This window comes from Excalfactoria chinensis, chromosome 5, assembly GCF_039878825.1.
Source record: "Excalfactoria chinensis isolate bCotChi1 chromosome 5, bCotChi1.hap2, whole genome shotgun sequence".
Lineage (NCBI taxonomy): Eukaryota > Metazoa > Chordata > Aves > Galliformes > Phasianidae > Excalfactoria > Excalfactoria chinensis.
In genome coordinates this window covers 7,677,181-7,702,094 of record NC_092829.1, presented here as the reverse complement: position 1 = coordinate 7,702,094, position 24,914 = coordinate 7,677,181, and the positions used below count along the sequence as shown (strand labels likewise).

The window sequence follows — 24,914 nt, the reverse complement described above, 5'->3', positions numbered from 1 at the left end:
GTAAGGTCTGTAGCATAGAAAAAAGTGAACAAGTGCATCTCTTGAGTGAGAGGCTCATTCTCAGCTCAGTAGTTAGTTGGAAAAGCTATAGCAATTTCTGTCCTTCACTGCCCTTGCTGTTTGGGAAGGGAGGAGAAGACCTGAGAGCACCCAAGGTTCCTGACTTCAGACACCTCATTTACATCTTCAGGTCAGGGACTAAAACTTTGTTTGCAGTCTGTGGGATGAGTACCTGGCTTTGAAGCACATTTGGGGTGCTCAGTCTTGCCCACGGGAGCTCCATGCTGGTGGTCTGCAGGGAGCTGAGCTCCTCGCTGTGCAGAGGTGCACCCTGAGCGTGTTCAGTGCCTTCAGCAGATGGGCATGTACCCCTGGGTCAAAAATCACACCTCTGCTTCCTCTCTGCAGACATTCGTCAATGATGTGAGGATTCCTGACCAGAAGTACATCACCCTGAAGCTAAATGATGTCATTCGCTTTGGCTATGATATCCTTCCTCTCTGAAGATGTGTTTTGTGCTGTTCATTGCATGGAGGGTTAAAAGTGCTAATTGTGGCTAATGACTAAGGGTGTTTGTTTTGCCTCCTGCAGCCTTTGAATGGCTCATCAGCTTTTGTTTCTCCACCATAGACCTGATTCAAAACAACATATTAATCAGGATGCATCCATTGGACTTAGAAGCAGGCACTACACTGACAGTAGTGACTGAGGAGGTTTCTGTCAAAGGAAGGGTGGTTTGTTTTATTTTCTTTTTCATTTGAGATCTCTTCGTGGCATCTGTAACTGGTAAAAGTGTGGGAGCAGGTGTGTTTCATATGCTTTTGTAAAATCTAGCTGTCATTCATTGCTCCCAACTGCTTGCTTGCAGACTGTTTGCAGGTCTTTGTATTTAGCTCTGGGAGCCTGCAGACAGACCCTTGGCTCTATCAGTTGAAGCTTGCCCCTGCCACAAATGCAGGAGTGAGGTTCTCTTTAGCAATAGCAAATGTCACCTCTATCAGGGAAGGCCAGGCTGCTGCTACTGCTTTGTTTACAGAGGCAGGAGTTCTGCTGGTGTCTGCTAAAATGCCTTTACCTTCATCCCTTTCCTTTTTATCCTGATGTGGCTGTTTGACAGGTTGCTGTAGAACAACAGAAGTAGAGACCCCTACTGCTGCCTTTTCTTAGCATTATCACATCATTTTTTTTATTTTTTTTTTAGAATATGCTCTTTTTTTAGTTGCTTCTAAGTTCCAAATTTAACCCACTCAAGATGGATTATGAAGCAGCATCTTCTCCGTGCTTCTTCCTTGCTTTTGCAAGAAACCTTTGGTTAAAACAGCTCAGACATTTCTGAGGATGGGGGGAGGGTGAAGGTTTTACTGGAAAACTCTTGTGCATCTTTGACCCCAAGGTGACATTCTTGTGTCTTTTGTTGTATCCATGATGAAGCATGTGTGCCTGCTTGAGCTTTAGCCCTTGAAGTACTCCAGACCTTGCTGGAGCCCAGCAGAACCCTCAAAGGAAGGCTAAGCCTCTGTTGTGCTCTTGCCAGGCTGCAGGTACCTGAGTTTTCAGCTGCAGCAGCAACAGTGATGCTTAAACAGATAGATGTGCAGTCCTGGATCTGGTGAAAGCAAAGATTTATCTTTTTTTTAAGACCTTGAGGTCAAATTTTAGTGGCTGTGATACAGGTTTAAACTTTTTATAGAAAGTAATTCTGAGCAGTAAGCAGCTGAGTTAAGTGCTTCGTCCTGCAGCCCATACATGGCTATTCACGTGAAATGAATGATTGCATTTGTGAATTGTAGAATTTATTACCCTCAACTGGAAAGCTTTTGAGGGTGTAGGTTTTAGAGTTGGCTCTTTTTCAGCATGACTGCTATAGCTGTTTAAGTCTCTTCCTCTCCTTTGCTGCTGTGATGCTGTGCTTCTTAGCAGCGCTTTCTGTGTCGACAGTGTTCAGCCCAGTGGTGATGGTAGCATCTCCCATGGCCTCCAAGTCAGCTGCACTCTATTGCATAAGAGTAGTCTTTTTTTTCCATTTACAGCTCCACTCACAGACTGCATGGAGTCTCCATGCTCTGCCAGTATCTCTTGGTTTATTTTTAGTTTTAACATTTTCCATCGTATGGCTTTAGTCCTTTCTGTGCTGTGCTGTCCTGATTGAGTTCTTTGTGATGGCATGGCCAGATGCTTTCTTTCTGCTTTATTTTTGTTTGTTTGCACAGTGTAGCTGGGGATTATTGCCTGGGTTCAGACATGCTGAATGCTTCCCTTCCATAGAGGTCAGAGCAGCTCATGACCTGATTTACTTTTCATCCAGGAAACAGCAGTGACTGAAAGGCCTTGCCTTGTTCTGACTATGCAAGTCTGCTCTGTCTTGGCCGGGATGCTGCTGGGAGCAGGGTGTGAGCTGAACCAGAGCTCTGTTTGCTCCCTCATCCTGTACCAAGCTGACTGTGCACTCCTCAGCTTCTTTCCTGCTCCTGTTGCATGCCACTCTCCAGTTGGGTCCTGACAGAAAATACAGTTGTACTCTCTATTGTAAAATACACACAACAAAGACTGTCTTGCTTTGCAACTGAGGCAGCTTTCAGCACCTCTTGTTGTTATTTTATGATGTTTTCTTTATGACTAAACACTGGATTTCTCTCTGCATCCGATTCCTTTGGTGTTTCCTTAACAAGTTCTGTACATTCAAACATGTATGTCCTGGAGCAAATTCAACACAAGGTCCCAGAAGAAGCGTTAAAGGTAAGAGCACGTGGGTACAAAGGGCATGTGGGTGCAGGTGACATTTCTTTCGGTGCTCTAGTAACGATCGTTCTGCCTGAAGTTTTAAAATACAGAAGCAAAATGATCCACATTGTTATACTGTCCTTGGATTGAGGCTTGCCAGAACCCTACTTTGATGGCAGATGCACTTCCCAGTTATCTCATCTCTGATCTTTCTTACCCTTTTGCTAACATCTAGATCAAGTTATTTATGATCTCATGGCAGCCAACAAAAAGGCGACTAAAGCTGTAATGTGTTAAAGAACAGTGAGTGTATTAACTTCAGGGTGAAGCAGAGCAGAATTAGTTCTGCCCCACGAGTGGAGAGCAGTTGCCTTTCCTTGAGCATGGTGACACTGGCCAGCTCCATAACGCTTCCTTCAGCAGATTGAACTTTGCTTAATTTATTCCCATTATCTCATTTGTGCCTTCAAGCTCCACAGTCTTCCTTACTGAGCAGTCCTCTTAAGAGTAAAGTGCTCTTTAAACAAAAATTTCAGTATCAGTAATAAAATATACAAGAACCTCCTAATGTAAGGCAGAAAAGCAAACCCCAGAGGCAGGAAGGCTGCCTTTGTTGAGCTGAGTTCAGCCACCAGCGCCAGGCGTCACCTGTTGGCTAGCAGATGCTGTAGTCTTAGCCCTGGTTTTAGACTTAGGATTTGGAGAGGATCAGAAGTGTAACAGCCAGGACTGTGTAAACGAATGACTGGCTTTACTCAGGGGTGTGATCTGGATGGGTACACCCTTTTATTAATTTGCTTGTAATAAACCCACTTTTAATTAGCCCATTTACTAAGCTGCAAGTTAATACAGAGTCTGCTCTGAGGCAGGCTCATTGCTTTCCTCACTGGTGAGTTTGGAGAGAAATAATTAAAATATATCTTAATTGCCTTTGCTGAAAAATTGAGATAATGCAGATGGGGGCCCAGGAAGAATTAATAATATTGTTTTAAGAACAAAGGGGATTTCAGAATTTGGTATCTGAATGGAAAATGGTGTAAGTTCTGATTGTTCTTAGTTTACTCTTTAAAGGGTTTTCTAATTAGCTAATTTGTGGGGCTGTGTTACAGTGACCTTCTCTCAGACTGTAACTGTCATTTATTGTCTTCCAGATGAGGGATCTGAAAGCCTCTCTGATGGTGCTTGTGTTCTCTATCCTCTACTTAGATGTGTTTCCTATTTGTCAGAGCTTAGCCACAGCATTTGCCTTTGCATTGCCACGTTTGTGGGCAAAGGAGGTTATCATTGCCACAGGCTGCCATGCAGATTGCATGGGCACTCTGCAGCTGTTCTTATGTCTCTGCAGCACGAGAAGTACACCAGCCAACTTCAGATGAATTTCAAAGGCACAGCGATGAAGAGGGTGGAGCAGCCCATGGAGCACGGTGTCTACACTGAGTCCCCACAAACTAAGCTGGAGAAAGGAGAGAGGAAGCCAATTACAGGTATTTGCTCAGGAACCAGTTAGTCAAGATTCAGAGCAGTCAGAGTGCTGCTTGATCACTGCACTGGGTCAGAAGCAAGTGTGGTGTGCTACATGGTGTAGAAGCTGATACGAAAGATTGTCTTCCTAAACCTCTAAGTATTTCACATTCTCAGTTTTAGGAGAAAAAAAATATAATAATAATTGGTATGGTGGTTCACACATGTCTTGTTGTTGTTAATGCTGGAGAGCCTGTTGGCTGAGCAGGTTCGGTGAGTTCCTTGGCACCTGTCTGGTCTATTTTTCTTTTCTTAATCATGAGCTGGTGTTTGAGTGGAGGTGGTGACTCAGAGTGGAAGATGCATGGCTGCTGCAGCGTGGTACTGGCAGGCAAGTGAAGTGGCAGCAAGGGATTTGTTGGAAAGAGTCTTGTGCAGTCTTATATTACTTTATTTCCTAACACCTCGTTATGTGAGATCAAAACAGACTGCTGAACCTGGGAGATGGTTTGTTACCTGGCTGCATCATGTCCATTGGAAAAATTTCTTCTGTTGCACGTTTCTATACTCACTGCTACCTTCCTTTAGAGACCCTTTTTCATACCTGCATCTTGATGATCTTTCAGGTCTTTTCCAACCTGAGTAATTCTATGATTCTGTGATCTCCTCGTTCCCTCCCATGGGTGGGCCAAGACATCCCCAGCAGTTTTTTCCCCACTCCTGAGCTTCCAACCTCCTTTATGTGCTACCCTGGTATGTTTTCTCCCTGTCTGCTTCAGTTGTCAGCTGGTGGCTTTCTAGAGCTGGTGATGTGTGGAAAAAAAAGAAGAAACATGGCTCTAAAGCATCCTGATAGCTAATGACTGATGGAGTGGAGTTTTGCTTACCAGAATGGCAGTGACTGGGAGCTGTCCATGTGCAAAATGGATCTGTTTGAGGAAGGGGTAGGGAGAGGAAGATGATGGGCTTCGATGAGTGAGACAGGATCTTGGGAGAGGTGATCTACTCATAGATACAGCAGCATTCTAGAAACGTGTACAATTTAGGTAAATCTGTTAAGGTCTTTTTTTTAATGCCTCATTGGAATGGGTTGGCTGACCTTAATCTCCTATGTATTGTCTTTGTGGAAGTCCCTTAAGCTGACATAATATACGGAAACAAAGTAATATTTCTCTCCTATACTTGCCTGTGTTTTTGTTCCCTCCAGCTGTGCAGGGAAATGCACACACCTGTGTGTTTGCTGTTCTCCCATTGCAAAAGCTTTGCGTGTTGATTTAGATGTGTTTTTGTGGGTCACCCTCCCCCCATGATGGAGCATTTGTGACTTTGCCTCACAATCATGGAGCTGAAAGGGATGAAGTCGGTGATTACTGTGACACTGTGGAGGGTGAAAAGAGGTGAACCTCACTGGTGGAGAACTCTCCAGCTGTGCATGAAGGATGCTGTGTTCTGGAAGGTGTTGCCTGTCACTGGTCTGTGAGGTCCAGGTAGAACAAGTTTGTGTTTGCTGCTGCTCTGTTGCATGAATATTCTCATTTTTATTCTTGCCACCTTCCAAAATACACACTGTCTGGTTTAAACCTACATAGCATAAGCGATTGATATTTTGGAAAATCTTCAAAGTCAGGATATGGAGTGGCACTTGATCAGGGTGACCCATTTCTCATCGTGTGGCTCATGGGTATGTATTGTGTATCTGTCATTGGTAGACGGTAGGTCCAGCACGAAATGAAAAAAGGCTGTGAGCACTTTCTGAGGGCTAGTGATGAAGGATGCCACGTGCAGTGGGGCTGATGGGCAGATGTGAGAAGTCTGAGGTGCTGCTAACCTGCTGAAAGCTGCTGGAATTCAGTATGTTTTGTTGGAATTATTTTGCTGGTTGGACTGAAGCCCGTGAAACAGGGGAAGGAGCCTGAGCATTAAATCAGTGCCTTGCTCTCCCATGAGCATCTCTGTCACGTGAGCAGAATGATCAGTGGGTTCCTTTTTCATCTACAGTGTGACTAATTCACCTTGTCTACTGCTGCACACATGCACAGCTATTTGGTGGCGCTTGGAGGAGTGGCTGCAAGTTAAATGATTAGTGGAAAGAGGAACGTAGTGTTCTTAGGGGGAGAGGGCTTGCTTATGGCAGCAGAAATAGGCTTTGGGGAGAGAGCTGTTTTACTAAGCCCGTAGGTATTTAGGAATTTGCATTGACTAATTAAAGCAAGGTCTGGGGTGACAAAAGCCTTTAGAAGGATCGCTTCCCAGGGCCTGGCTGGAAAAGAGGCAGAGGCAATGCAGGCTTTCAGGGAAGAGGTTTTACAAAACAATGTGAACAATTAGAGCTGCTTAGAAATGGGAGGAGGTGAGGGGGTGAGGATAAAGAGATCCAGCAGAGGGAATTGGAAACAGCTCAGCCGTTTGTTCTTTGTGCTGTTGAGCAGGCGGCTTCTTGGTGCTTGTTGCCTGTAAGCAGGAAACCATCAGTCTTTGTGAGATGCTTTTAAGCAAGAAGCTTGATAGGGCCTGTGGTTGGATATTGCAATGAGTTAGAAAAGCACCCACGGTTCAGCTAGTTAATACTAAAAATAGCCATCAGCTCTGGTGCTGCACCTAACTGTTGCATTCCCCATCTGTTGCTACCTGAGCCGAGGTGGGGGATGAGATAAGCTACTTTGTGGTCTGCTGTCGGCACAGGCTGATCTGAACCTACTGTAAGTTTTAAGCCCTTACAGGCTGATGGCAGTAGATAACACGGAGGCTGATGACTAACCTCTGAATAACTGCTGCAGGCCTGAGTTACCAGGCATGGAGGCTGCCCACAGCTTCCGGGTGAGATGGGCATTACCAGCTACAGGAGCAGGACTTGAGCTTCTCCTGGGATCCATAGAACAGCCTTCCTTGCTGGGTTAGTGGCTGCTTCACCACTCCTGTCTGTGTCCATGTTGAGGTCTGCAGGGAGCAGTGGGAGTTGTGCCGGGTTGTGGAGTGTTTCCATGGTCCTTGGCTGCTTTCCCCATGAGGTCATGGTAATAGCTACTTAGGTACACAGCTTCACCCTGGCCTTTAATGTAGGAGAGCAGTGGTGTATCTGCTTTTCATCCGTGCTAGTTTAGTGGTACCTGCAGCATGCTGAAGGTTTCATCGTGTAATTGGTACAGATAAATTTATGACTATCAGCTTGATTTGAAAGCCTCCAGGATTTGTGTGCACTCACAATAGGTACAAAAGTCCAGGATTTAGGCTTGCCACACATACAAAATAAGCACTGCAGTGAAGAGCCAAAGAGTTGTTTTGTGTTTGTTCCTGCTATGTTTAGATTCTGTATTTTGTAGAGGAGGAAAAAAAATACAGTATTTAAACATAGGTGTCAGAAATTAGTTTTTAAAGTATTTTAAAGCTGGATCATCATTATTATTATTAATTTTTTTCCTTCTTTCTCCCTAAGGCCCTTGCCTTAAGAAGCCCACTCTGCATCTTCCAAAGATGGACCTTTACCTCATTAATAATGAATCAAAAACGGCTTGACTTAAAGCAACCTGGATTTCTCATGCTGGCGTTTTGACTTGCTGCAGACAGCTTCAAAGCTGCGTGTGCTTCTGTCAGCAAAGAAATTTGCTGTTGCTTTGTCTCTCTAGAGACTGTTTGAAGCCAGGCAGAGCGCAGCCCTCACTCCTGTCCCAGCCTGGCAGTCACTTTCAAAGGCCATCAGACCTGGTGCTGTAGGAGCTGTGCTCATTGTGAAAGCTCTTTCGCCCATTTGCTGATGGAGGGCAGCATTAATGCAGACTTTCTGCTTTCCCTTTTCATCGCCTGGACTGTGTTTTTGGTCCTGCCCTTGTGTTGTTCTCCGTGATTCATTTCTAAGTACATCCCTTGCATTGAAGTGACTCATTCTCTGTCATTGTGGTGCCTCTTCAGATGATCAATAGTTCTGTATTAGTTTAGACTTGTTAAACATGTAGGCATCCCTTGTTTTATACTAATAACCTTCATTTTTCCTTCTAAGTGGCTGCTCCTAAGACTGGAGCAGAATGTGTGCATGTCAGTGCTTTCCCTGTATTACACTGTCACCCGTAGCTCTGTGTGTGTCTGGCTGAACGCTCATGCTGACCTCAATTCAGTTATCTAAAAGGATGGTTTTCAGGCTGTCTGCCTGAATTGATGAGCCAAGAAATATGTCTGAATGAATTGGCACCATCTGGCCAGCCTGGCACAGAAAGGAGAGGAGGTGGTAACGAGCTGCCATCAATTGGAGGAAGTCTCATATCATTAACATGACTGTTAGTTCTCATTGGACTTCCTTTGCTGCTGACTCGAACAAGCCCTGAGCCTCAGTGCCTTTAAGAGCTCCCAGCAGACACCAAGATCCATTGGGCAGGCTGAGGCCATGTAGCAGTACGTCTGATTCAGGATACAGGCAGATGTGCTGCTGGTCCAGGTTGAGGCTGCTACCTGAAACTCATCCCTGGCAGTGGGCAGCCTGCAGCACCACTGCATATGTGGCTGCTACCTGGCCTGCACCTGTCATTGCCATCTGTTTAGCTGCCTTCCTATGCCTTCTGCCCCTTCTGTACAGCACTGAACGTGCACAGACCTACAGACTGACTGCTGGGGCTTGGGAGCCTTCTGTCATGGCCCTCATAGTGCTGTGTGTGCAGGCTGTGTTCTCAGTGGCTCCTGCCCTGCTGGAACCCCACGTACTCTGCCCAACCGCAAGCATGCAGGGTTTGGCCTTGTGCTGACTTTTGTCAGAGAGGAAATTTGGGGAATTTCCAAGCACCTATTAGGGCTTTTTAGGCTAGTGGGAGTAATTTGAGAAGGTAGAAGAACAGGCATATTACTCTGCAAACTCTTTTTTTTTCCCCTAAATCCTTCTTTTTTCGCTCTACATGCAGTCCCAAAATTCCCCCTTAGCAGAAGAGTCTGACCAGGATTGACCTAATTTCAAAGCTGCCTTCTCCCCTGCAGCAAAAGGCTGTAGTAGCTTCTGTGTCCTGCAGGCAGCTGGGACACAGACATAGGGAGCAGCAACTGGGAAGGTCTGTCCTGGAGTATAGATGTGGGCTGTCTTAGCTGAGCAACTAAGCAATTCCAGCAGCAACTGAAAAGAAATCAGTATTAAGCTGGTCATGATCAAATGATCAAATTTGTACAACCTCAGATTTATGTGATCAAATCTGAGACAAGTGCCCTTTGAGTGTTGAGCCCTTGATGGAGATGGTGGTCATGCATTGAAGTGTGTGCCTGAAAGCAGTGGGCACAGCAGATCCCATGAGGGTGTGGGATGTGGGTCTGCTCCATGAGTCTGAAGAGTGGCTGAGAGCTCTCTGCCAGCTCACAGGACAGGTGTCAGCCTAGCAAAGCCCAAACCTGCCTTTGGGTTCCTCACCTTGCTGACAGGTTTCTGAATAAGTTGGTTGCTTTTTTCCCCCCTCTTCCTGCAATAGTTTACCCATTTTCAGCGATGACACGCAATGCTTGGCAGTTCCAATTTATTCATGGTGAGGAATGCTTCCTCCTTTGAACTTTCAAGGGCCGCCTACATAATGGGAACACAGTTTATCTTCTGCACATTCTAGGCAGAGTGGAGAGTAATACTTCATCTCTTTTGATCCTCGGTGTGAAGGGAAGCAGTGTGTTTAGTTTGGAAATATGAAAATCTCTTAAAAAGGTCCCATGGGCTGGATCCGTACAGCAACACTTTTGCCTATGGTCTGATAATGTATAAGCTTAATCATTTCTGGAACTGTCCTAGCTAGGGGAAAAGAAACCCCAAACTTTAGGCAGTGGCCATTGGGTCTGAGTAGCTTTAAAAACAGCAACATGAAATCAGGCTTCTTTTTTGCTTTGACTCTTGGTTCTCCTGATTTCCTTCATGCCATGAACTGCTGTCTGTGCTGGCCCTATTAAAGCAGAGAATGCAGAGTGGCAGGGTTGTGTGAGGGCTGCTTGGCACATGCAGAGTGTGATTATAAAGCCACAAGCTGAGCAGCAGCTGGTGGTAGGATCCCAACTGTGGCTTGGGCTGGTGGCTGGGCTTTGACATGTTCAGTAACAGTATGTGCTGATGGAGGGAGGCAGAAGCAGTGAGCGAAACTGGGGTGTTAACCTCGGTCCGCAACCTGTACTTGCATCTCTATCACCTCTAGGTGAAAGAAGGAAAGCTGCTTCATTTGCCTCTCTTAAAACAGTTATAAATAACAATGAGTATTACCGCAGGTGAATTGAGCTGTATTCTTTTTTTGACTTGAAGCATAAATGGGAGCAGCCTAAGGCAGTGCCAAAATACAATGTTTCATGGTAGACAAAGGAAGAAGAGGTGAATCAGTTCTTTCCGGTACCTGTTGGTGGGAGGAAGTGCTGATCTTCAGTAAGTGCTCTTTGAGTAGAGACAGTGATTGAAGTCTGGCTCTTCTGGAAGAAAAATCTCCGTGAGAAAGAATCTCTGTCCTGCAGTGACTGTGCAGCAATCCACTTGACCTACTTTATGCTTTTGAGAGCAAGAGTTTACTTCTGCTTTATGTATGTGTAAGGAGATGGTTCTACTGTTTTCCCTAAATTTGTAACTCTTCAAGAATTTCCTGTTGTGGGATGTGTGTCATTTAGAGTGGGAGGAGTGAATAGCTGGCAAAAATCCCTGGCCTGACAGCATCCCTGGTCTGTGGTGGAGCAAAAAAGGGCATAGCTAAAGCCTTCCAAATTAAGATCAGGATAGAAGTCTCATTTTTCACCTGAATTGCAAATAAGTTTTGTGGTTGGTATTTTGTAGTCTGTCCTGCTGAAAAATCTTCTACTTCCTGTGAATAATGAGCCCGGAGAGAGAGAAAAGCCAGTATTTGGGAATCACAGCTATTAAGGAGTGGAGGGAGGTGAAGTCAGCCTTATCTGCCTGAAAGTGAAATAGGAAAGGAAAAAAACACCTGAATACTCATTATTTTGCATAGCTTGCTGTTGTAATAACTGCAGTGTAACAGGTACACAGTGTCATCTGATCCTGTTATTTGTCCGCTTTTGGCATGCAGTTGACTTCTGTGAATCTCTGACACAGAGAATCTCTCTTAATCTTCTTCCTAGAGACCAATAGTTATCGCACCCCTCTTTATGGGCAGCCCTCCTGGTGGGGGGAGGATGATGCAAACAACAAGGAGGACAGAAGGCAAGAAGAGCATTACTCAGGTAATGAAGGTGATTTTGTGGGGAAAAGAATGAGGGGAGAAGGTGACAAAATTTTTTGCATATTTCTTAGCTTTCTTGTGCAAAATAATCCTGCTTTAAGGCTTTAATTACCACTTTTTTGTGCTTGTTGTATTTGCACATTGCTATGTGTGGATTGCTGCTGATGAAACCAGGATAAGGGAAAATTAAAATGTTTCCACTACAATAAATGGAGGTTAAAAACAATTGTGGAGTAATTCAATACGTATGAGAAAGGCATGCTGAAATGCCAGCAGCCACATAGATTCTGCCAGAATGTACATGTATGCACACACTTGTATTTAACTCTTTGGAGATCAGTGGGAGTAAGGTTAAAGTGAATATGAGAAATACTGGTCTCTGGAAATCACCCATTTCAGTGAAGAGGCCAGAGAACAAAACAGAACTGATATATTTTTTTCTTTAGGTATTTCAGATAATGTTTGTTAATTTAAATTGTTTTCCCTTTGTAGAAAGATCAAAAGAGATGACCCAACATGATGAGGAACTGAATGGTAATATTTCTACCTATAGAGATTCCCAAGAACAGTCTGTGTTTCCCTTCCGGAGGGAGCCAAGTTACTTTGAGATCCCAACTAAAGAATTTCAGCAGCCATCAAAATCTCCAGAAACACAGGTCCACGAGATCCCAACAAAGGATATTGATGCCATAGTAGCCCCAGTTGTGCAAAGCCATGCCTCTTTCACCATTGAATTTGATGATGGAACCCCTGGTAAAATAAAGATAAAAGATCACGTAACTAAATTTTCGCTCAGGCAGAGAAGACCTTATAGTAAGGAACCAGCTCACACAGAAGTGATGTCAGCAGAGAGCAAAGTGGCTGACTGGCTTGTCCAGAATGACCCAAGCCTGATTCGACGGCAGTCTCCAGGAGAAGATGTGTACAGCACCAAGAGTGACCTGCCAGTTCATGTGAGGACACTTAAAGGTGAGTGGATGTCTTGAGATGTGGGCAGTGTTCTCTGCTGACTGTGCAAATGTAACATACTAAAGGGTGGTAAATCCTCTGCCTTTAGAGGAGCACTGCATTTGTTTATCTCTGCACCAACTATGAACAATGAAGAATATTTCTTTAATGACTGTTAATGGTTTTGAACTCAGCTAGAAGGCTCTTCACCCAGTTCTGAAGTAATGTGTGATGCTGGCCTGGGGGCTGTCTGATCTGGTTCTTCCACTTGTATATCCCCATCTTGGCAGTAGCAGTGATTCAGAAAATGACTGTGTTTTTAAGAGTTTGTAGTTGTGGTCAGACAGGCTACTGGACACAGGTGTTAGTTTCCTCCTTCTGGCTTCTCCTATCTGAAAGACTGACTTTTCTTTTTAGCTGAAGATTCTGAGTGTGCTTTATCCAGCAATTATCATGCAAGTTCCCAAGCCGCTTGGTCATTTGACCAGAGGTCTTAATATAGAGATTGGTAATAGACCTGAGATATGCATGATCACCAGTGGAGGAAATTGTGTTTGTGAAAGAAGGTTTCTTCTCTTGAACTTCTCTAAAGCCTTACTTTGTTCAAAAACACCGAGTTTTGTGGACAAAACTGTTAATTGTAGTACTATGAGGAGTTCTTTGGAGATTTTCAAATGTAGTTTTGAACCCAGTTCTTAGTGCAGCTGATGGGAGCTGCATGATTCTCAGGTGAATCTTACAGCATTGTCTTGACTGTTTGATAGAAAGAATGGGTTTTGTTTGTTTGTTGACTTGCTGAAGAACATAGTCTGTCAAGGGTGCAGATGTGCTTCTCTCGCTCTACTTTCTCTCTTGGCAGAAACTAGAGAGTTAGGCAGCTCTTCTTGGGATTGTGCTGAGCAATGCACAAGAGGGTGTCAGGCTGGCCATGCTTTACAGTCCATAAGGGCTGGAAAGAAGCTGAGGTAACTTAATGCATAATGTGCATTTAAAAAAAAAAATCAATTATTTGGACATTTGATTAAAAAATACAGTGTTGGTGGCCTCAGGAGTTTATCTGCCTGCCAAAGCAGAGGACAGCCTGTCATTTATCTGTGATAGTTGTGTAGCATGTTCTTCTTGTGGGGCTAATTTTGAAGGTGTCTTGGAGGCTACAGCTGGCTGCCTACCAGGTTTGTGTCTTTAGAATCAGAGACAGCCCCTGTTTGGTGTTTTTAGTAAACATTTGTTCCATTTATTATCAATGTGATGTATGTAAAGCCTAGTGTTGAGAATAGGGAGCTTAGGTTTGGGGTGCGTGGTGCTCTGCTGGGGGGTCTGTAGACACAGTAGGTGTTTTACTTGTATCCTCACAGTTTTGCATTCATCAGGGAGTTAGCCAAGACCCTTTAATTTAGGAGCTTTCCCTTCCAAAGACAAACCCTCGAGGCACAATGCAAAGTCTGCTGGCTTTCTTCAGGAAGGTGTTATGAAACTCCACAGAGGACTGACTCCTGGGTTGCATGGTTCTTGTATTAAACTCTAATCTTTCACAGTTAACTTGAGATAATAAATGGTCTTCATCCTGTGCCTGGAGAACTTGCAAAGTAGGTTTGAGCAGTTTTCCTTTCAAACACGTGGTATTTTAGCCAGTATATCTTGCTGCATGTTACAGTCGAGAGAGCAGAGACCTCTTTCCCCATTCTCCCGATGACAGGTTCCCGGTCGTTGACTGAATCAAGTTGTGTGTCTTCACACCCGTTTCCTTCTCCAAAAAAAGGTTTGTGTTCGGTCTTTTTTTTTTTTTGTTTGTTTTATTTTAACTTATTCTCTGAGGGTCCTGAACCAAAGGTGCTGAGGTGCAGAGCATCCCTGATACAAGGGGAAGGTTGTAAAGATGCAGGTTAGTAACATGTAAGAAGAAATATAAGTTTACTTTAAGCTTAGAATGGTTTAATATTTGCGTGGCTGGTGATTGGATAGTGTGACTTCTGGGGTGTCACGGTGTGATCCTTAAGTCTTAGGGAAAATAAAGAATGCTGCACACCTCCTTTTCCATTAGCTGTTGTTTTATTCCTCCTTGTAGAGAGGGGTAATGCAGGTGGTCAGAGGGGCATGCAGTCATAGCACGCTGACCTGGTGGCTTTGTCATCATTGGGATTTGGTTCTGTGGGATGCAGCGCACAGGCTTTATTTACTGATTCTGTAGAGATTCCTGCTCTGTAACGTAAGAGTTCAAGTTCACCTCATTTTGTTCTGCAGTAACAGGCAGAATCATAAAATAACACCGTTGCTTTTATTTAAATGGCAAAAAGAAACGACACGTTATATTTCTAAAATCTGCTTTACAAAATCAAAATTTCTTGTTGTTACAATGATTTCTTGCAGTATTTTGCAGCAGTTTGATAGTCAACCAGCCAAAAGTTGATGGGGAGACAGTGCCCTTCTCTCTTCTCTCTTGTTTTTTTTTTCCCTGAAGGAATACAGTGCTTGTAGCATAGTAGGTGTCTTTTGGAGTTGTTTATTTCTATAGGATTTCTTTCCTTTGGACTGAAATTAGAAGGTAATGACAGGCTCACAGAGTCTGAGAGCGTGAATGTCAAATATGCACAACTTGTTCCCAGGCAATCGGCACGAGGACGGGACGCAGAGCGACTCAGAAGACCCCGTGGCACCCAAGGCAGAGAAGGAGCCAGCGACAGGTGGTGAGCGGGTGACGGAGCAAGCCAAGCTACAGCGCCAGATGAGGCGTGATCCCCATGAGATGCTGCACAACAAGCAGGCGTTTGTCATTGAGTTCTTTGAGGACACGCCAAGGAAGAAACGCTCACAGTCCTTCACACACAGTGCTCACTCCTCTCAGAGCGACACCGATCCTGGGCTCAAGACCAAGGTTGAGAAACGCAAGAACGCAGCACCAGCAGAGAAGCAGGGCAGTGCAGTGCCACCATCCCACATTGGGACACAAGGGGGCAAAGCCCCCAACAGCTCCTCTGGGACCCAAAGAGCTAGCTCCTTCAAGAGAGAGAAGACGGAGGAGCGAATCAACTCTTCGTCCTCCTCTGCCTCCAGAGCATCAGGCAGAGCCTATGGGAGCGTTGGGAGGAAGTCTAAAATGGCTCAGGATTTTATGGCTGAGTACCTGAGGGAGACAGCTCAGTCTGGGAAGGCAGGCTCTGAGAAACCAGCACCTCAGCCTGTGCCGGCAACACCACGTGTGGTCATATCTTCAGAGCCAGAACCTGCCTCTGCTCCATCTCCAGAGCTAAAGGCTGCCCAGGGCAGGAGGAATGATGAGGAAGACAGTGTGAGTGAGACTGGCACGTATACCATTGAGACAGAGTCACAGGATAAAGAGGTGGAGGAAGCACGAAAAATGATAGATCAGGTAAGTGATGCTTTTCTATGTTTGGTTTGTGAGCTGAGGGCTGAAGGTTTGGACTTCTGTATCTGTTGCTTATGGGTCCAGCTTTACTAGAAGTTGCATGAAGGGATGCTCCCTTTATTGCTTCGGTACAGAGGGGCTTTATAAAAGGGTGGGAAATCATTTTGGCTGACCTGTGTTAAGAATTGGTGTCAACAAACTAAAAGCCCACAACAAAAGTTACAGACAAAAACCCACCAGATTCAAGAAAGCAAAGTAAGCCATCAGCAAAGAGCTGTCTTCCTTCCAAAATGAGATTTGAATGCTAAACTGCAAGTGGGCTTGCCATATGTTTAGAGGGAAAGGCACCAGCGGTACTGAGATCAGACTGATCCTACTGAGTGCTTGGCTGGGAGTAGCTCTGCTCTCCAGGACTCTCACAGGCCTCTTTCTTGGCCTTGTATCACCTCTTACCAACTGTTACAAGCACAGGAGCTGCAGTCCATTGCTGCCTGTGCAACCTGTAGGCCAGAGGAAAGGCAGGCCATGGGCCGATTGTCTTTATTCACAAGCCTTGGTGGTAGGTGATTCTGTATTTAGTGTGGCTTCATTAGGAAAATGGTGTTTGCTGGCAGGGCAAGTGGCAGCTAGTTGAGGTAGCAAGGGGTGCGGTCTAGGGCAGAGGCAATCCTACGTGGATCTATACTTGTTTAGATTGTGCAAGGTGAATGATAGCCTTACAAAAAAATAAATGAGGGTGAGGCTTAATAAAACCCACCCAACTAAGCAACCCCAGGGCAAGCCAAAGTTTGGCTTCAGATTTAACTTTCATCTGTGGTCTATTATGAAAACAAAACTGGCAAGTTTCTGTGAAGAGTTAGTGAAGCGTGGGCAGAAGGATGGAGTGAGGTTTAAAGGGAGCCTTGAACCTCAGTTTAGAGCTTTGTATATTGTTCTGTGAGCCTACATCTGGCTTCACTCATTTGTTTATTGTGCTTCTTCCTTATGTCTTGTTTGAAATGTGATTGAAAGTTTTTGGGGCAGGTTATTTCAGCCACAGGAAGGTTCTAGTCCTGACATGATGGTTAATTGCTCTGAAAAGGAAATACAAAGAAAATAATATAAAAATAGAATTATTTCTGAGTAGTAGCTTGGCAGGCTTGTTCCTTGGGCAGATGAGCTGGCCAATTTCTGCTCATGACTGCGTAGACTTAATGTGGTGTAGATCTGTTATTTGGGAAATAACTCATGCCAGACTTCTGTATTTCTGTCCATGAAGAAAGATGATTGGGATTTTGGATTTGAGGTTCTGGGGTGACCTACACACTAACATGTTTTGGTTTTTTTTAATTATTATTTTTTAAATGGAAGTGAGAGTGGAGAATTTTAGGCTAGCCCTGCCCAAACCTGGGTACCCTCAGTGGTGCCATCTTCCTCTGGATCTATAATCAGGAAAGAGAAACAAGCCATTCTGGGGCATAGATCTTGTTTGCCAACATAGAAAAGCCTGTTCATCTCCAGAGAGAGTCTGACCACCTAGCTTAACTACCTGTCTTGGTAATATATTCATTGCCAGATCCCTTCATGGCAGTGTAAGTCTACTTTTTCTCACCCCAATCTCTGCTCCAGTCTATGAAAGACCCTGGAGATAGAGCTTTCCAGGTTGTGGGTTTTTTTTTTTTGCTTCTCCATGAACTGGATGATAAATAACTTTCCTAACTCTCATCCTAAATTTCTCAGGGCAGACAAGGGGCTCCGTCAGTGAAAGTTATACTACTGCTAAATGCAGTGCACCAAAATAATGAGGATGAGAGAAAACGTGGATGTGAGTGGGATTCTATGAATAAATGTATTTAAAGCTGCAGAGTAGAGAAGAGAATAGTTTTCTTGATTAGTATGAAAGGATTGGCAAGTGTTTCTGGCCTTTTGGGATCCTGGTTTGTGTGTGAGTAATGCTTTGGGGACTGGAATTTGCGGGTAAGATTTCTCTATTATCTGTTTTTAATCTTTCCTACGCAAACATCTTTTCAGGTTTTTGGTGTTCTTGAGTCACCTGAATTTTCCAGAATATCGTCAGCTTTTAGACCAGTAATAAAAGGTGAAAAAGACGACTCTGGTTCTCATCAGCATTTAGTCAGTGAAAACGGCACTTGTCAGAAGTCACCCTTGCTCCAGGCATTTGCCTCAAAAGCTGTGAGTGGGTCTCAGGCTGACATGCAGGTATGGGCAGTCCAGGTGGATCTGGTGGTTTGGTGAATATCAATTTTCTGGATGGATGGAAAGGTGATGTGTGAATTGGTTTCCATTTTAAACAGACTGGGTGATGTGTGTATGAGAGGAGAGGTTGTGTGTCTGAGATGTGTTTTTCTGATTGCCTTCCTGATGCCACATCCCCACCTTGTTGTAGATGTCTGCAGCATCTCAAGGAAGTCAGAAGTGGGTGTCAAGGTGGGCCAGTCTTGCTGACAGCTACTCTGACTCTGGATCTGTCTCAGGACAAGCTGATGGAGCTGCAGGTAAGTCATGTTACATTTTGGAGGTGGCTGAGTCTATATGAGGACAATAAGGAAAACAGGAATTATGGGCTTCCGTGTGTCTGGCTGCGGTTTATTTTCTGTTTTATGTTATGTATTTGAGAGTAAGTTGTTCCCCGTTGACTGAAGATTGAAATGCAAACTAGGAGCACTTTCTGAGCTATCCATGAAGTTCTTAGGTGTTATATTTGGCATGGCTAAAAGGCACATGGGAAACAGAAAGGTTGTAAGGGCCTTGGGTGTTAGGTAGCCCTGGGTAATTCTTTAGACTGCCTTATGATGCCAGAAAAAAACCCTATGCAAGTTGTCCTGGAGCATAATTGCTGGTTGGTACCTTTTTGGCGTGTTTCTCCTGTGTCTGGCTATGCTGAGAATTTTAGGTTGTTCTGGTGTTTCTCGAGTGGCAGGTTTGAAATGTGGAAATAAGCATAGAAAACTCAGAATGAAGAGAAGGTGGTAAATGGGAGGAGGTCAGGTTCTCATTGCAGCTAGGAAACAAACAAACAAGCCTATAAACCCCCAGGTCCTGCTGATGTGTGAGAAAATGAGGACAGAGCTTTGTTGGCTTCTGTAAATGCTTTCACCTTTCTGTTTTGTTGTTGTTGGAAATATTTGTTGTTACCTTTATGTCATCAACAGCTACAGAAAGACAGAGTAAATCTTAGAAGGGATTTTTGTTTTGGAGGTTACTGTCACTATTTTCACCCTGTGTGAGAACCTGACTCCCAGAGCCTTTGCAGTATTACCATAGCCATCTAACCAGTTATCCAGGTATTTAAAAGCAGGATAAGATAGGAAGTCCTGACCAGCATAGGAAAAATAAGTGTCTTTTTTCTATGAAGTTCTTTCATGCTGACAAGAGCACGCATGCTGGAGCAGTGAGCTCTTATTTGAGTTTCTTCGTTATTAGCATCTTTCTCCTGAGACTTTGCTGTGAGATACAATCATATGAGAAACGCCATCTATTTAGTCTTATGGGCTACATTGTGTGAAATGGCACTTAAAGCAGTACTGCAGTGTTTTGGCTGATAGTGTTTCATATCCTTCCTGTGGCCTGATCTTATGGTAGATCAGTGCCAGCACGCTCATAGGATGGCCTCTAAACATTTCTGGTTGTACTGAGAGGTAGATGATGGGAAAATATCCAGCTAAGATTTCAGACTGAGAGGTCTGTGTTGAGCAGTCTGATCCAGCAAAGGAGTTAAGTATACCCTTACCTGGATAATTTTTTATTAAGCCTGCAGGGACTGAGCAGAAGCTTGGCCCTATTGGTGTTCATTTTGTACAGCCTTAGTTCTGAACACAACTTGTGAGGGCTTTCGTGACCTTGCACTTTGCAGGTTCAAACTTTTAATTAAAGAAAACAAAACAAAACAGCACGTTGTACAGCAGTTGACTTGTGTCCATTTAACTCCCTTCAGAAAGTGGTGTAACCCCAAAATCTGGAGAACCTGAGAATGCTGTGCCCTTGAGAACAAGGCGTCTTCTTCCCCAGCTCCCACCGAGCGATAAATCAGAAAGCCCCACACCCACAGTTCTCGTCTGCCAGGAGTCTTATTCCGAGGTTACGAAGAGAACCATTGTGAAAGATCACTGTGTGGAAGCCTACAGTGATCACAGCAGCCGCCTTTTCATTCAGGAGGACTTAGATCCAGATAGCCTCAGCGATGCCAGCAGATCTGATGATGGCTTCAGCTCAGAAAAAGGCAGAAAGTATAAAGAGAACAATAAAGTACTGGAACAGATGGGAGAAGACACAAAATCAGAGAGCCGGCAGCCAGGAGCCCCCCGGGTTGCAAACGTGAGAGCTGTGAGTGAGACGGTTTCTACTTCATTCTACATTGGTGATGACAGCAGCGATGTAGGGATTCCCTCCAAGCTCTCTCTCAGTGTGGCCCATGCTCGAACTGACAAAGATGGAAAGGAACAGGAATTTTCCTTCAAGTCTACTGGCACACCTGGAAAGTCATCGGGCAAGGATGTCAGCGCTTACATTAACGCAGCAGGAAAAATGGTTATTTCCGTTCATCAGAGTCCTCAAGATCAGGAAAACATGGCAGGAAAGGAAATATCTTTTGTTAGGCAGGAAAGTTTTACCAAAGATAAATCGAGCAGTGCTGTTCCTCAAAACAAGCTCCCGCATATTTCAAGTCACCCTCTGCTTAAAGATTTAGAAGCTGTTCGGTCAACCCGTATGGACTTTGGTCAGGACACTCACCTTCTCCTTAAAGACACTGAAACCGCCTTGGCGGCGCTGGAAGCCAAATTACTTGGTCAAAGCCAAAAGCTGGAGCCCTCAGAAACTGCTGGTCAGCTGGAGGACTCGTTATCCGGTGACTCGGATGTAGACACAGCCAGCACGGTCAGTTTGGTGAGTGGCAAAAACGTCCCCACAAGTGCCCCGAAACGCAAAGCGGTGGCGAGCTTGCAGAAGGAGAAATCTTCCTCTTCACCATCCATCCAGGACCAGTGTGGGCAGCCCAGTGCGCGGGACAGGCTGACAGAGAAGCGGAAGGCCAACGTGCCGGAGGTGCCGAAGTGTGTGGAGGCCACCAAGCGCTTCCAGATGAAGCGGAGTGCTGGGACTCGGGGGTCAATTGACTTTACAGACGATGAGAGGAGCTCGAGCCTGCCCTACTTACCAGTCCCTGATGCGGTGGTGTCTGACCACGAGCACTCTGTGCCCCGGCCCGCTCCCAGAAGGAAACCTTTTACTCAGGCAGCCAAGGAGGATCACAGCAAAGCAACGGCAAACGTGCAGAAGATCCAACAAGTTCTCACCCGCTCCAACAGCTTATCCACCCCACGGCCCACGAGGGCCTCAAAGCTACGTCGTGCCCGGCTGGGAGATGCTTCAGACAACGAGTGTGTTGATACTGAGAAAACAGCCTCCAACCCTGAAGCCGCTGCTCCAGGCTCCAAGCAGTCCACAGAGACAAAAAAGCTGTCCCGGCTCGACATCCTTGCCATGCCAAGGAAGCGGGCAGGTTCATTTACGGTGCCCAGTGACTCTGAGACAGCGCAGTCGAGGACGGGGTTTTCTGGCCGCAGTGTGGAGTCCTATCGGAAGGCGACTGTGTCAGAGATCCGAGCTGCAGCGAGGAAAACAGCAGCTGCTGCCTCTGCCAAGCAGCCGTTCAGTAGGACCCGCTCGAGCAGTGTCAAGTATTCCTCCACCTCCAGTAAGTGCTCCTGCTTCATGTTTCTTTTGTATTGCCTTTCAGAGTTTTAGGCTGGACAGTGCAGTTTGCAGTGCTTCCCATGCAGAGAGCTTTGGAGGCAACAGGAAAGCTCTTATACCCTGGGAGATGTTAATGGGGTGTATTTTTATGAGGATGTTGCAAATAGCAGTTTGACTTTTTTTCCCCTTGACTTCATTTCTTCAGCAACCAGCTGCCATCCAGCAGGAGAATATTAACCTTTTGTTGTTGTTGAAAAAGATAGAATTTAATACCTGTCTAAATCAGTTCTGCTTTTCTTTGACTTGTAAGATTTGAAATTTGCTCCAAGAACGCTTGTAATGTTATTGATGACAGTAGAAGGTTTGAAGGCATCTGAAACAGTCAACAGATAAATGTCCCTGGGTATTGAAGGTTGTTACAATGTTCTTCCTGTAAAGGCAAATGTGGAATGGGACACTCCACTTGGATTGCTCCAAGAGGTTCCCTTTGCTGAACTCTTTCATGCAGCTTTGCCATAGGTAAGAAAGATGCACAGTCGATAGCCACAAGGGTGAGGTTTGGGGGCTCTCTTGCCCTCTAGCTGCACTCAGCAGCATTGTGAACAAGCTCTCACAGTATCAACATTCGTTACATTTAAATCACCCTTTAATTAAGAGGTGGGAGGAGGCAATGCGAAAGACAGCTCTGGCATGGTAATTGGTAACTGTCCCAGATATTGCTTACACCTTTGGTGTAAGCCCTGCTCTGTACCCAAACTCCTTGACCTGTCATGATTGCGATGAAGCAGATGTGCTCAGGTTTTTGGGAATGACTGGGGTGGCTAAAGGGACAGGAGGAACCCCAATGGTTGAGTTTCTTTGGCCTGCTGAGATGGATGCTATTTTGAGCAGATCTGTGTTTTTTATAAAGGTTCTTCAGAGTACAGGACGTGTCCTGTTCATTTTCTTTCAAACACTTGAAATAAGCATCCTTCTTGCGCTGCTCATTTTTACTGCATGCTAAAAATGTTATTTGCTGCTTGTTTTGATTTCAAATTGTTTCCGCACATCCAGCTTCCCTTTATTTTAATGATTTTTTTTTTCCTTATATGTTTGTATATGCATGTAAATCAGAATGTGAGTAAGCTAAGAGTATGCACAGTCTCTCTCCTGCCTTTTCTGAGATGTATCTACTGTTGACTTTGTGTTAATCAATAACAAACTCAAATCAAGATGGCGTGGTCCAAGTTTTCCAAACAGGAGGCATTCTTCACATCTTCCTGCCTTTGGACCACATACTTCAAATCATTTGGAGAAAAGTGATAAGAGCTGGCCAGTTCTTACTTTTTTTTAAATGAATTGGTTTTTGATTTCTGGAGCTTTGTAGCAGCATCCTAACACCTCTTGCATAGTTGCAGTGGGCGGCGCTAAGCTTTTCTTTGAATTAGTTGCTCTTAAAATACTAACCTCCTAATTCCTTGATAGGATTGTGGACCTTGCTCAAGCTCTGAGTAGGCATCCTCGTGCTTTGTAGTGCTGTAGTGGGTGTGTGGTGCATGTTCCTGTACTAATATTACAGACACCGTGAATGAACCAGAGCCCCATTTCTGGGACAAAACCAAAACGTTGCATTGTTCTATCAAGAGGTTTTTGAACATGGCGTAGTAACCCTTGAAAATACCAAATTTCAGGCCTTGAGGAGGCAGATGTGGTTGGTTGATTCAGGGGTTTTTTAAAGCGTTTAGCTACCCACTGTAGTTTCCAGCTGTCCCAGTGGGAGAGAGTTAATCTCACCAACAGAGGAGCAAAATGAAGTATGTGGCGTGGGGACAAGGGATGTCAGTTGGTTGTCAGGCAGTCCAAGGTAACTGTGAAAAGCACAGATAATGACAGAATAATCCAAGTTATGAGCTTGGAAAGAGAAGGAGGATTGTTGTGTCCCCCCCTGCCTGCTCCTCTGTGTACTTGGTTTGTTTGCTCAATAATTTGAATGGTACTTGATTCTTATTTCCTTTAGTGAATAGGGTTGGTAGGTCAGGCCCTTAGTTTTTGAAATCCCGGTTCAATGACAGGGTGACCTCTTGATTCTTGTTTTTTAATTTTTATTTATTTATTTTTAATAAAACGTCTTTCTGCTGGTGGAATATGAGCTGATTTATTTTTCTGTATATACATACATTTTTAATCCCGAGCCAAGACCTTTAAATAGCTGAGATAACAACGTCTAGGAACATGTGATTTTTTTTCTCTGTAGTTTCTATCTCCATCTTCTATGCCGAATTCATTGTTTTTGTTTACATGGTTAACGATGCTGGCTTCATTCACTTTCAAAGGTTTAGCGTTACAGTAACCTTTGTGACACAGTGAAACTTTCAGGTGGTGTAATTGTAAATAACCTGGCTGGCTTTGTGTCTGGTGGGTCTTCATTCTCTAGGGAAGGACAGAAGGGAATGAAGCGCTATCTGTCAGGAGTGCAGTGAGATGGGGGAACTCTGGGAGCCCCATTTTCAAGTAAGGAGTTTACTGCTGGGCACCTCAATGCATGCCATGCAATGAGGACCTGGATCTTCTCAGAACTGGCTGGGACAAGTGGGTGCTCTGCTTGGCTGCAGGGCTTGGAGCCAGTCCTGCCTGCCTGCCCATGTGGGTGCTTTTTGTAGGGTGTCATTAACAGGGATGGCAAGGCAGGAGAGCAGTATGGGGTGTGGACAAATAGAACCACACATCGCATCTCTCTCTCAATAAAAAAAAAAGCAACCCTTCTTTTGCTTGTTCTCATGATTGGTAAGGGGTCCACAGGCTTGAAAATGGGGCTCTTTTCAGATAATTATTTCTGTGGGATTGTGAAGAGTCTGAAATGTGTGCTGCTTACGTATAGAGCTTCTGTGCATGGAGAACCAAGGCCGTGGTACTGATTTAATGTGCTGGAGCTGTTAGCAGTCATTCTGCTTTTGCACTCAAATTTCCCCCTCCAAATTTGCATAGTGGATGGGAGCCATCAAAGTGCCCAACTTTTGAATTAAGCTCTGAGAATGTGCTGTTTGACTTAAAATGTGCACAGAAGCTCTCCTCCCTTTGTGTTCTTGGGCTAGTGTTGTGTTACCTCTATGCCCTTTTGTAGTGATTCTTTACTTTCCCTGGTCTGAAACCAATTCATTTTTTATAAGCATCAAGGCGGAGACCGCAGGGTTCAGATTACACTTCTACTTCGGAGGAAGAATATGGCTCAAATCACAGCTCCCCTAAACACAAACGCTCCCATACTTCAACAGCCACACAGACGCCGAGGATACGTGGCTCTGGGCTGGGCAAGCAGAAACACAACGGCAGAGAGACAGACGATGATGAAGACTTTGATGACCATCCTGACCCCTACAACTTCATGGCACAGACAGCAGAGATAGCAGAAATAGCCAGGTGAGGAGGTGGGACACTGGGCCACATGCTTTCTGTTGGCTGGGTTTGCATTAGTGTTCAAATCTGTGAGTTGGAGGTAGGAAGAAGCACTCGGTCTGATTGGTTTTTATATCTGGGCATTGATATGTTATCATAGAATGAAATCATAGAATCATTGGAGTAGAAAG

At 44.8% G+C, this 24,914-nt stretch overlaps 1 protein-coding gene across 7 annotated transcripts in view; it reads left to right on the top strand.

The window, feature by feature from the left end:
• CEP170B (centrosomal protein 170B) overlaps nucleotides 1–24,914 on the top strand; it is a 54,096-nt gene that overhangs the window by 15,276 nt on the left and 13,906 nt on the right. For 3 of the 7 annotated variants that reach the window (XM_072336959.1, XM_072336956.1, XM_072336955.1), the window contains 11 exons: nucleotides 409–489; nucleotides 2,680–2,736; nucleotides 4,067–4,205; nucleotides 11,245–11,346; nucleotides 11,838–12,314; nucleotides 13,990–14,052; nucleotides 14,897–15,660; nucleotides 17,668–17,856; nucleotides 18,044–18,152; nucleotides 19,592–21,352; nucleotides 24,498–24,747. In XM_072336959.1, the coding sequence (XP_072193060.1) occupies nucleotides 409–489; nucleotides 2,680–2,736; nucleotides 4,067–4,205; nucleotides 11,245–11,346; nucleotides 11,838–12,314; nucleotides 13,990–14,052; nucleotides 14,897–15,660; nucleotides 17,668–17,856; nucleotides 18,044–18,152; nucleotides 19,592–21,352; nucleotides 24,498–24,747 (3,992 nt within the window). Of the gene's footprint in view, nucleotides 1–408; nucleotides 490–2,677; nucleotides 2,737–4,066; nucleotides 4,206–11,244; nucleotides 11,347–11,837; nucleotides 12,315–13,989; nucleotides 14,053–14,896; nucleotides 15,661–17,667; nucleotides 17,857–18,043; nucleotides 18,153–19,591; nucleotides 21,353–24,497; nucleotides 24,748–24,914 lie in introns of all 7 variants that reach the window. The other 4 variants (XM_072336960.1, XM_072336957.1, XM_072336958.1 and 1 more) reach the window with 2 other exon arrangements.